This window comes from Seriola lalandi, unplaced genomic scaffold (assembly GCF_002814215.2).
Source record: "Seriola lalandi dorsalis isolate HSWRI2012SDOR001 ecotype SW California unplaced genomic scaffold, Sedor1 jcf7180002054374, whole genome shotgun sequence".
In the NCBI taxonomy this organism is placed as follows: Eukaryota; Metazoa; Chordata; class Actinopteri; order Carangiformes; family Carangidae; genus Seriola; species Seriola lalandi.
The window spans coordinates 33,365-46,492 of NW_019524927.1; the positions used below are offsets into that span (position 1 = coordinate 33,365).

The 13,128-nt window shown below is 40.5% G+C and overlaps 1 protein-coding gene across 1 annotated transcript in view; it reads right to left on the reverse strand.

Moving 5' to 3' along the window:
* The window catches only part of dync1i1a (dynein cytoplasmic 1 intermediate chain 1a), a gene marked incomplete at its 3' end in the record, with an annotated part of 46,379 nt that overhangs the window by 29,398 nt on the left and 3,853 nt on the right, over window positions 1–13,128 (reverse strand). The window contains exons 5-7 of the mRNA XM_087174701.1: window positions 12,444–12,485; window positions 10,972–11,031; window positions 10,503–10,615 (exon numbers count right to left, since the gene is read on the reverse strand). Coding sequence (XP_087030827.1) covers window positions 10,503–10,615; window positions 10,972–11,031; window positions 12,444–12,485 — 215 coding nt within the window. The remainder of the gene's footprint in view (window positions 1–10,502; window positions 10,616–10,971; window positions 11,032–12,443; window positions 12,486–13,128) is intronic.

A 13,128-nucleotide genomic window follows, 5' to 3' on the forward strand; every position in this document is an offset into this window, starting at 1 on the left:
ACTGCTCCACATTATTTCTCATCTTTTTCTCAGAGGTGAGAGGGCAGCCCAACCTGCTCAAGAATCTCACTGATGTGTAGATTGTCAAGACAGACTGGATAGATTGTGGGAAAAAGTGCAGCAATATGGCAATGAACTCAATCTCTGAGTCCACAGTTGCATCTTCTTGCAAGAACGTCGCATTCCAGAGGTACAACATCACTTAAGTCTCCTACAAAGTCAGTCAAATGTTGAGTAACAGTTTGTAATATAACATTTTCCCCCACAGAGTGGCTCAGAATTTTATTTAGGCGGAGAGAAAAGTGAAAATGCATAAAAAGTCATGCACTGATAATCTTCTAAATCCTTTTACTGCAGTTTGTTAATTATATTCATGCTTTCCATTTGTTTTCATAGAAAATAATGTTTAAAAATCATCATGGTTCATCAAGTCATGATTGCCACAGTAGGAGTAAAAGTATTCACCACATACACACACATTAGCAGCAGGACCTGATGTAAAACTGGTGAGGCTAAAAACCGCAGGATGATTTAGATTAATTCATCTATTCGCCACACTTCCCCACACTGATCAAACATTGTGTTTGTGTTTGTGTAAAAATCTGTGTACACCCATGTCCACACCTTATGCAGACACGCATGCCCACACATAATCAGCTGTCATTAATGCAGCCAATTCAGGCCTTTGGGGGTCTGTGGCCAAACTTGCTGTGTGCTGTGGGTGCAGTGAGAGTAGATTCTCTCCCCCATATCTTTCTCTCCTTCAGTCTCTCTCACTGTCTCACCAACCCCTCTCTCTTTCTAGCAGTGCCACCCAGGCTTGGCCCAGACCCAGACCCACATCTTTAAACTGAGCCATCATACCATGCCACGCCATGCTCTGAGCCCGGCCGCAAGGCCCTGATTAAAACCCATGACTTCAAACTTTCCAAACTGTCAAAAACCCAGTCAGAGAGGAGAGAGAGAGAGAGAGGGAGAGAGAGAGGGAGAGAGAGACAGACCAACAGAGAGAAAAAGTCTTACATAAAATCACTGCTGTGGCATCGATTCACTTTTCAACACGTCATCTGAGCAGGGATTTGTGTCACTCAGAAATAGCACCGTTTGCATCTGTGTGCATGTGTGTGTGGCTCAGATGGTCATTGGTGGTCTGTGTTTGCCACTTGGATGACGATGGTGTTTCATTTTGTTTTAATGAGGGACGGACAGACAGAAGAGACAAACAGTTTTTATAGGCCTGCTAGATGTTGATGCTTGGGATTGAATCTTTCTGGATCGTAGTAAAATAGACAACTGTATTCATAGCACCTCAGCAACACTTATATAATAAACAAGCGTATTCTTGGGGAAATTATCTCAATACCTTTAGGAGTCAAAGACAACACTGGCTTTCAATCTTGTGGAATCATGTCAATCAAATTACAACTTTAAAAGCCAACATGTGTTTGATATTATTTGTAAAAATGTTATTTTAAATTATTACCATAATTTAATTTCATTTGATACTCATTTCTAATAACAAATGTTTGACACTTTTGGTTGTTAAGACTTTGAAAAAGCCTTCAAGTAAATATCATGTATATGTGCCAAGAGTGCTCCCTGCTGGAGAGTTGCAGAATCACATGTCACACTCCTGCCAAACAAAAAACCAGCATGGTTATAGAATTTCACTTCAATCAACTGTCAAGCTATAAACTGTGATAATGATGTGGAAATTTTAGGTCTGAATCATTTGTAACTAGAACAGAGTCACTTGATTTTAAAGTCTGCTGAATTTCCACCATGATTGGTTGAAGAACAACTGAAAACAAACTTCTGTTGCGCTACCTTGTTAGTAGCACAATATTTATTTTTACCTGACAAATAATGTCAGAGGTTTTGATTGCCTGTCTAGAAAAAAGGTTAAATTCAACAGTGTGTCTTTTTTTTTCCAACTGTGCATGCAAAAACACACAAACTAGCATTGAAATGGTTAATAAACATCAAACTGAAAGGGAAGCAGGGCTTAAAGCTGCAGGCTAGCTGTGGCAGTGAACCGCTACCCTCTCAAATGAAAACCCTTAGAGAGTCGAAAGGATCTCGGAGTACAAGGGAGACCACCCAGGGAAACGTTCAAGCCCCACTGTTGTTTTACACACGTATAAAAAATACAACAAGGCGGGGGGAAAGGGTGGGGCGCACATGTCAAAAAGTCAAGTTCAACGAAATACAAGTGAAAAGGGGAAAAAAGAAAACGGTTGAAAAGAGTAAAAAAAAAAAGAAAAGTGTGAAACTATATTCCTACTCATCTCAAGCACTCATCAGATGGCAAATATTATTTTGGATGATGGTCATTTTGCCAAAGAGAGAAAGAAAGCCAGAGGGAGGGATATGAAGAAGGGGGTTCATGTACCTTATTACACAGTGGTCATAGGGGAAAACTGCAATCATCTGTGACTCACTTGGAATACCTTACGCACTGTGAAAGACATTATTTTTCTCTAATATCAGGAACATCTCTGGGTTTTGACTGCCATGGCCATTTTGACAGAAACCGCTTGGGACCCTGCATCAATTTCAAAACAGGAGTGAAACTGGAGTGAAAGCTGCGCCCTTTTGAGTCTGATGACGATGAAAGCCGAACTCAGAGACGTTTTAAGAAGAGAGAAAGTGAGAAGTATGGGCCAATTATGTGTGTCTGCAGGGAAAAGATGAGGGGAGATCATAATAGCAAAACCCAAGTCTGATCTGAAGTATGAGCATGCATGTGTCCGTGAGTACATGTCTTTCTATTGTGTGGACAAATTGAAGTTTGAAGCCACAGTTGTGAGGCGATTTATTTGTGATAGTTAAGGTTAGGGTAAGGGGATAAATTGGTTTAAATTGTATCCTTAGAAACGGCTGCATTGAGGCAATCGCTCTTCCAAAAGTGCAGAAGTCACAAAACATAAAAAGACAATTCATATATCTACTTTTAGTAGAACAAATTCAAAGTTAAACAACTCAGGACATTTTGTTCAGGGTCCTCTGTATACGCTCACTGTAGTTATTCTCTACATGAATTGTGCCTTTACGAAACACACACACATTTTCACACACATTCTCACACGCACACACATGCACGCACGCACACACATGCACGCACACACACACACACACACACGCACACACACACACACACACACACACACACACACACACACACACACACACCCTCTGGTCTGTTCAGCCTGTTGTACCCGCCTGGCTGGAACAACAACAATGTATGAGACAAGCACTTCCATATGTGGCTACGCACACATATATGCACATACACAGACACATACAGAAACATATAAGTACCTAACCAAGTAAAACACACACTCATGCAACCACATTCCTCCCTTCAGGGCCTTGAAGGCTGCCCGCAAACCCCTCAGTCATGTCGGTTTCGTATAGACCGGGAGTGTGTTACATTCACTGTTTTTATTTGAATGCATCATTGCTTCACTGGATTGCCGAAAAGGCCAAAGACAGACACACGGGGTAAATTGGCTGAGGGAACTTAAAGGACCTCAACCTCATGAGTTGTGAGTGTTTGGTATGAGCCTCAGCCTGCTGCCTAATGCAGTAATACTTTCCTTCTTGATGCTCTCTTGTAGGAAAAACCAGACAAAACACAACTACATTCAAGTCTTCCAGTAAACAAGCATCACACTGCATGGGCACAGTTATATGACGAATGCCATAACAAAATGGTGTCAATAAGCTGTTTACATAACTCTACAATTTACATGCGGTTACTGTATTTACTGAGTTGCTGACTTGAGTACCCCTGACTAAACTGTCACCATTCAAGTGAACGGGAAAGTCAATACAATATCAGAGTTTTATTACCAATATGAAAACAATACTTTACTTTGAGCAATATTAATGTTTTTTTCTACAAAACCTTTTTTTCATTAAACAAAAGAAGATAAGAGCTTATCACATATTAAATTTTCCTTTAAACACATGCAGCTGTAATTTAGAATTTTGCCAAAATAAAACGGTCTAAAATTGGAAAAAATATTATTCAAAACCAGTAAATATCTGTCTAAAGAAACATAAAACAAGACTACAAATCTGAACAGTTATTCAATGACAACCTTCAGCGTTAGATACAGACACATTTTGATAGGTAACCAAAAGTATTAAGGTCCCATACTCATTGGAAATTCGGAAATAATGTAATCCAGCAATAACATTTGGTTTTTACTTGCTTTAATCTAGTGCTATAAACTATTAAACTCATGTAGTAATGGGTTTCAGACATGGATTCCAATATTTTTGGTGCCAATTTCAAATCCACCCCTATTGGATTAAATCTTCAAGAGCATTTTTTGTACAACTGTTGATTGTAGACAGTTCAGGACCTGTTGAATCATATTTAGGAGTTTGTGGAAAAAAACACAAAAGTAAACACTGTAATTGAACCAATGTGCTGCCAATGGTCAGGATCATTTCATAAATTAAACTGCTCCATTATGGGATTATACAGAGTTCAGGTGACGCATGTGCATGTGTGTGTGTGTGTGTGTGTGGCCACGTCGGAGTTCATATGTGTACATTTCTGTGGATCTGTATATGCTTGTTTATTCCTATGTATGTTAGTCTGCACATATGCGTTTACATTTATGAATCTGTTTGCTTATGTGTTTGTGTGCCTACTTACAAGAACGTGTGTCTTTTCAAATTAGTGCTTGGAAATGGCTTTTCTCTTGCAATTAGAGGCCATTACCAGTCCACCACATGTCAAAAGAAAGCCTCTTATTTCAGTAAATATACTTAAGGAGTGAATTACTGACCAACTATATACTCAAGCTGTACAGACCCTGAAAACTAATGGTCCAGAAAATACTGCAGGGGGGGGGGGGTGCATGCACATTCTTTTGCATTAAAAACACACAAACTTTAACACACACTCTTGACCCTGTGAACTTTTAACCCTAACAAAGGGATTTTCCGAAGTTGCAACATCAAATTATTCACAATCACATGCAGAGTTGTATTTCTGAAGGCCTACTTGTGGTTGACTGCAAACAATTGAGGCTACAATATCATAACTGCTGCAACATCCCTTGGTGGCCTGCCTCTCCTCCACTTGTGTCTCTCTTGCTCTTTCTCTTCCATTCCTCTGTTTATTCTCCAGGGAACACACATTTCTCTTCACCCTTTACATTCTATCTTTCTTTCCTTTTTCTACATTCTCTCTATTTCTTTGGGTATCTTTCCAGTGTGGCCCATTATGGGTCTTTTAAGGCTCCACTGAGCAAAACCAATTTACTACAAACTGGGTCAGGCTGACACTACAGCCATGCCAACCTGCACACATGTATACGTGCACAAACACATGCACAAAATGCCTACAATCCTCTTGACCTTTCCTGCACTTGCCAACACACACACACACACACACACACACACACACACACACACACACACACACACACACACACACACACACACAGATAGTTATCTTCAGATTGGGATCAGTAAAGTAAAAGAGTGGGTTTGTCAGAGTACTGACATTGACTCTGTTCATGGCCAAGTGGGATTGGTTGGTCCAGAGAAGGGATGCAGGGAGAAACAAAGAGAGAGACAGAAAGATTGCCCACATTTTACTGGAACTAAGTGAAATCTCACCTCCTCCTCCCCTGTGAAGAGTGTTTGAAACTTGGCTCTACAATTTCTGTAAGATTTGAAGAGAATGGAGTTGGAACATTTCAACTGCTGTGGTTAAGTAGAAGACATGTGAGAGGGTTCACAGTGTCAGCGAAACTCCTGAAACACTTCACCAGTGTACTACACTGATGGTATAATAACATTCAAAGATAGCTTGGCTTTACAGCGATATAACAGCAATTTGTTCAACTGTAGATTCTAGTTTAATGTGTTTCTATAATAAATACTTAATTTCACTTAATATTAAACATTTCCTTTCTGCATTTCCATAAATCTGCATTAATAGATTTTCTGGCCCCTTGGCAGCAGCACAACAAGCTAGGAACACAACACTGGCATATTATCACTTTATAAAGTTGTTTTGGCAAACATCTTTGGCCCAATTACACATCCAGCAGATTCAGAAGAAACATCAGCATTCATTTGAAATTGTGTTTTATGCTATTGTAAAGCCAATGTTCATTCTCCTTTTAGTTTTGTCTTTTGGTCTCCAACTCCTGAGGGAAATATCTGACTCTGTAGCTGTAAAATGCTCCACCATGTTCAATAGCTAGGTGCTAATTCTGTCTGTTATTTGGTGCTGGGCAGGTAGTGTAAAGTGGGCTTATTGGATCAATTTTGTAGTGTTTGAACTGGAAACAAACTATGCTAATGAGAGCAGTGAGACAGCAAAGTTGGGGTCCATAAAAAACAGGACCAATGAGCTGACATCAAAATGCTTCATACAGCTGAGGGGACCTGCAGAGTTGGGTGGTAATTCTGTGTGGCGTTTCATTTTGCATGCAGTTATTTGACCCTTTGTTAACGCAGAAATATTGTGTAACTTCAAATGCGAGGATGCGTCCACCTGTCACATTGAAAACATTGCTAGCCATAACCTTTTTTTGTGTTCACAAATACTTATATTCAGAAAAATTAGGGTGATTAAAACTAAGACTTCCGATTGACATAAATTTCAGTCTTTATTTACATTAATTTGTGTTTTGGGTGAAAGGCATATAGTCAGTTTGAAATAAGAGCCACCTCAATCACCTTCCTCAAGAACACATCATCCTGGTTAAACACAAGATAGAGGCATGAAACACTAACTAGTCCACACACACTTTGTTTGACCTCAGTGGGTTAGGTTACTATCATACACCACATTAGGCCTTACTTTATTTCCCTGCTATGTCCTTAGACAAAGCGTCCGTCCCTCATGACAAGCATGTCCATTCATACCCATTAGGATAGCAGTAAATAGCTGGAGCCAACCGTGACTGGGGCTAATCCGATTGCCTGACACAATGGACACTTGGGACAGACGGATCACTAAACAGCCAGTGGGAAAAGGAACATACATAGACAGCTACACATGACAATTATATGGAGGCAAATTGGTCACGGAAATGAAAAACCATATCATTAACTGGTTTAAATGAGAGTCACACACACACACACACACACACACACACACACACACACACTACATGGGAGCTTTAAAACACAAACTTGTATGTAGAAGGACAGACACGTGTTCACAAAGACACATAGTCAGATCAAATCAATCCACTTTGATAAAGCTGCATTCAGGTTTGAACACACACATATACACACACACACACACACAGACAGACTCCTACAGAGCTTACTCACGTCTTACACACACGCAGCCAGCCACCCCTGGCATCAGGGCAGATATGAGAACTGGGGAGGTCAGAAGTTCATGAGGAGAAGAGCCCATGAGAGAATCCCTGAGTCATCCGGCAATGATTGTTTAAAGTGATTACGATGAGACTTCACTTATCCTTCCTTTCACACACACACTCATGCCACAATTTCAATATTACAGTTAGAATGTGAAACTATTTCCCACATTAGGAACCATCTAATATATCCAGACCCTAATAACATTTGATAGGGATAACAATAATTCTAGTCATAGGAAACACATCTGCAAAAAAAAGCACCAGTTGGCCAGATGTGGCCTTTAAAAATGTGTGGCAATAATTAGATATGATATTTTTGGTCAGGAGAATATGACATTTTATATGATGATTATTCCATACTGTAACTAATTCTTGTTGGATATTTGTCTTCTCTGTTTGACAGGCCAGAGGTCAGCCACACACATAGGTTTACAAACATACTGTATACATATCCAAACAACTAGAAGTCTAACCATAGAGCTTTACACAGTGCTGGGGCACACCACCGTCATTAAGACATCAGTGCAGCCTGCAGCTGGGTTTCTTCCCTACTTGATCCCACTCTTTCTTTTCTTTCTGTACAGTATATGTTTTTGTTGCAGGCTACAGGCTACACAGAACAGTTTGACAAAACAACGCACGCTCTGACAGTCTACAGAGATGTATTTAAGTAACACACGCAAAAGTATATGAACGGACCACAAACCTGCGTTTGAAGCTCAAACAAGACTGTTAGATTGACTTCTGAGGGTACACAGGTGTCCAACCTCACAGTCAATAGCATTTTATTGAGCATGAATCATTTCATGACCCCACTTAGGTTTAGCATTCCACATTTTTAAATATTTACAGTTATAAATAACTAAATATACCTAATTGTGTGCACAACTTGTAGCTGCAACCTGAAAACGAGATGTGTGTTACGTGCATATTGGGTTCAGTAATCAACACCAGGAACTGGCCTGAACAAACACAGCCAGAAGTGCAGGCAGGTGCTACCATCAGCCCCTTTTCTTCTTCCTCCAGACACACAAGCTTTGTGGTAGTCTGCAAAGGGAGGGTCTCCTAAGGCCAGGGTCACCTCCCTGTAGACCACCACAGCTCTGTTCTGGCTCCCAGATGTTCTCCCTCATACACTTACACCCACCCACACACGCACGCACGCGCACACACACACACACACAAAGAAGGACCTCCTGAACATGCTGTTAGAAGCTGAAAACAAACAAACCAAATAAACGAACGACAAATAGCATTGCTACAGGCGCTAACCAGTCACAGTGTGTATATTTGTTTGTATGTATACACACACTATTTGACCTGTCTACAGTACCTGCTGCATGTTTATTTGTTTGTATGTTTAAGTGTTGGTCTTTGTCTCTTTGCGTAATTGCCCTATGCAGTTTGTAACAGTTGTATATTTGTTTATTTGTGCGTGTTTGTTGGTTTGGTGCTCTGTGTAGGTACACTTACAGCATCTGACAACAGGAGTCCTTGTGTGCACAAATAAACTTGACGAAAAAACTTGATTATGATTCTGGTATGTATGTGTACACATATGCGTATGTATGTCTCCCAGCACACGTATGTGAGTCAGTGGTTGTGCACTTGTTGAATAAAGGATCTATTCCTGGGTCTGTCAAGGAAATGGGGGGAGTTGAGGCAGGCCATTTGGATGCTGATCAGGAAAGACGTGTGTGTATGTGCGTGGTGGTTGCTGGTGGAGGAGGGCGGTGGAATCCACACCAGACCATCTATTATAATGACAGGAAGCAGGAAGTACAACCCCTTCACAGTCACATGGCTGCCAGCTGTCTTGGCAAGTAGAAGAAGGAAGACAGAGAAGATGATAGGGAGCGTGTGTGCATGTGTGAGTGTGTGTGTATGTGTGAGTGTGTGTGTATATACATATATATACATATATATCTATATATATAGAGATATATATGTATATACATACACAAATGCACGTGCGTGCACACACACACACGCCTGGCAGCCAGTTTGGACAGAGGGTGTGTAGGTGGAGTAGTATTTATATGTGCATTCCTACACATGAAGATGACATTTCTGAATGGAATATCTGCATTTGCAATAAGAGCAAAGGCTTGAAGTTCAATTTAGTGGAACAACTCCAACTGTTATCCATCCAAATCTCCACTGTCTTTCTCTTCCAATAGAAAAATACTCACATCTATAACCCTTGGATGTGCAATCACCAACATTATGCCAAATCCAGTGCACTAACCATATGGATGTATTTAGTAACTGCTGCTCAGCACATATGTGCACACCCACTTGCAGAGACACAAATACACACATATACATTTTCACATGTATGCACGCATAACCTCACATGGTTAAAACACACATGTAGCAACCCACACACATGCACAAGCATACACATTTTTTCTTGTCCCCAGCACAAATCATAATGGAGTGAATAGCAGCTTTTTCTGTTTAAATTTTTTTTAACATTTTATAACTACATCTCTTCTGTAGATGTTACAGTCTGAAGGTTCTACAGCTATACATAACGCTAACTAATACATGCAAAATTGAAACTTGAAAACGCATACACACAGCTATATACTTCTGTGCGGATACATCACACGCAAACATACAGCGGTTCTCCAACATCCATCAAAAGTCATCAGGGTGACTTTCATCTGTCAGCCTGTTTCCACTTATGACCAGAAGTCAAAAGCATGATGTTCTGTGATTGAAGACACAAAAATTGACAGGGAGACACTTGTCAGCTTCTCCACGCCTTGCCCCCTCTGTCTCTCTCTCTCTTTGTAAGATCTTTAAATCGTTCCAGGTTTACAGGCCGTGAACTAGCTAACCGAAGGAGTATCAGATTCAACCACACAACGACAACAATCATTGCAATGTGAAACCATATGTTGCCTCCCGTAACCTTTGGTGCCCCCATGGATCCTAAAAACCGTTTGAATCTTAGATTGTTTTATTCTAAAAATTATGGATGATAGGGAATGTCAAGAGAATACTCTTGAAAGTCACTCATGCGCACACGCGCACGCACACACACACACACACACACACACACACACACATACACACACACATACACACACACACACACACACACACACACACACAAATATTCACCTTCAGACAGGTGGGCGGTGAGCGTCTGTGTCTCTTTGCTGTAAGAGACCACCTCTTTGGGAAGGAAGTCTACCTGTGTGATCTTAGAGGCCCCCAGCCTCTGCATCCTCCGCCTGGGTAACAGAAACAAGATGTTATCATTAGCATGGTTATACTGTGCTTAAACCCAAATTGTCCTTTTTAGATTAAAACATATGTCCATTTGTCCAAAGTTTACAGAAGTAAATAGTGTAGAGAGATCAGTGTCAGATCAGATCAGTGTATTGTAACAACTAGCTCAGCTATCAGAGGATTGTGTTATTAAAGTGGTTCTATTCACATGTACATTTATCCTTAAAATGTACTATTAAATTAAAATCAAGCATCTTTTGCACATGCCATGCAGTGCCACATAAAGTGGCTTTCTTTCTATTGATCTTTATTTCTTTTTTTGTCAGACACTGAACAAGAGGACAGGAGGAAAATGTACCCGAGCTCAGAATCAGCCTGCAGCTGCAGCACAGAGGGGTCTGTGTCCCACTGCAGCGTCCTGATGTCACCAACAGGGGGCGGGGCAAGAGAGGACATGCATGTTTACAAACAGACACATTGTAACAAATACACAAACACTGGCACACATGTATGATTGGCATATATTACCACAACACATATTACCACATGTATGTGCACACACACTCACACTCACCCACAGACCACTTATCTAAAGAACAGCTTAACACTGAAATTCCCATCGAATTTCATGCAAAGATGGCACTGTTAATGGAAAAATGTTTAGCTAAGTGGATATAGCGTGGGAGGGCTATACACTAGGGAGACATTATATTTCATTATAAATCAATGTCCTCTATTTATTTAAAGATCTCTGCTCATCTTCTGTGATAGAGTTCTTGGTCTTGTGCCAGGAATCTAGTTGAAAATAGTTTCATTCTTGTCAATGGAAAAGCTATAAGATGACCTGGTGACGTTTGTAAATCGGCTCTGCTGAAATGTTTATATTCATTTTTTAATCAGTACCTGATTTTAGCATTATGTTTACTTAAGTCACACCAGTCATTTATGCATGTTGGATTAGATTTGTGTGACATTCTGTGTCCTGATATTTCATATGCAAAACTGTGCCAAATAATACATGAAAATCATGAACAATGTTTTCAGCAACATGATTTACATTTCATACCCACAGAACAACATAAACTAAACACACACTGGACATATTTACATTCAGCATATTAAAATCAAAATAAATCAGTATATAAAGATTTAGCTTGCTCAGCACACATGACAATATACTTGCCATGCGTGATCAATGAGTTTGACAAACCATGAGCTCATTCAGTGCATTTGTGGTTGTTCAGCAGCTCTAGCTTGTTTTACATTGGGGAGGGAAGAATTATTTATTTGCAGGGAGTTTAAAGAGAAACTGAAACCTAAAGAATTTTATGGCGAGTTGGATGAAGTCTACCAGCTGTGAAAGGATAACACTTCCAACACCGATACACTTTTTGATGATACCTTTTACGGCCAGGGAACACGACCATTAGGCCTTCAGCTGGTGCCACATAGGACCAGGTGAGAGTGGCAAAGCATTTCTTTAGCCTGACAGACTGTCTGTTTTACTGTAACAGCGATGACACTTTAAGCAGCTGATTGTCAACTCTGTGAAGGCTGAAATGACTTTTGTGGCTCAACTCATGCAAGCAGCAATCTTTTAGGCTGGTATTAAGGGAGACAGCACAGCTTCAGACAGGAAGTCACCAGAGGAGAGTGGAGGAATGAAGGTAAGAGAGGCACTGCACTGTTTGGATCTTATAAATAATGATGAGAACAAATTGGTAAGACCACTGACAACGATTTGGTGCCTCTCTGTGTTCACATGAGGATAACCTCTGCTAAAGAAAAGTAGGGGGGGGGGGTTCCTGGGTTTGACATGAAAATGCTTACCTTGTGCTCTGTGCTTGGGACTTGTTTTTAGAGAAACCTGACCTAAGAAGGGACACACACATACACAGCCACAAATGGAGAAGCTCAAAATGGCATGCCATCATCCAGGGTGGATTTGGGGGAAAAAACTCTTTCATTCCATTTATTGGAACTAACCCACCAATTTGTACAAATCTGGTACAAGCTCAAAAGAAACAAAAAGTATTATATAAGAGATTTGATTTCTGCTAGGAACTTGTTCATCCCCAATTCCACCCCTGGCCATACCAGAACAACACATCACTAATGACCCCTGAGGGCGTCCCTCACACATTGACCATACAGTCCGCTACCATTAAAAAGCAAATGGAAAGCGCTTGATGACCACTCCCTTCTCAACGGCAGGTTTAATTCTCCAAAGCAGCCAAGGGCAGACCTTAAAGATGATTGGTTTATGCACCGGTCTGGTGTGTTATGAGTGTGTTGTAAGAACTGTGAATGCACCCTACAGAACAGTGACACAAGGTGACAACCTTACATTTTGTCACTTGTGCTCAAATCAGCTGCTTACCTGCAAATGTATGGTTCATGCCCCTTAGGCTCTATATTCCAAACATATTCCATTAACTGCCTCACAAGGGCTGCTTTACCTATGTGAATCTCTCAGTATTTCCAAACTAACATCTCCTTTGCAAAAACGTCTCCA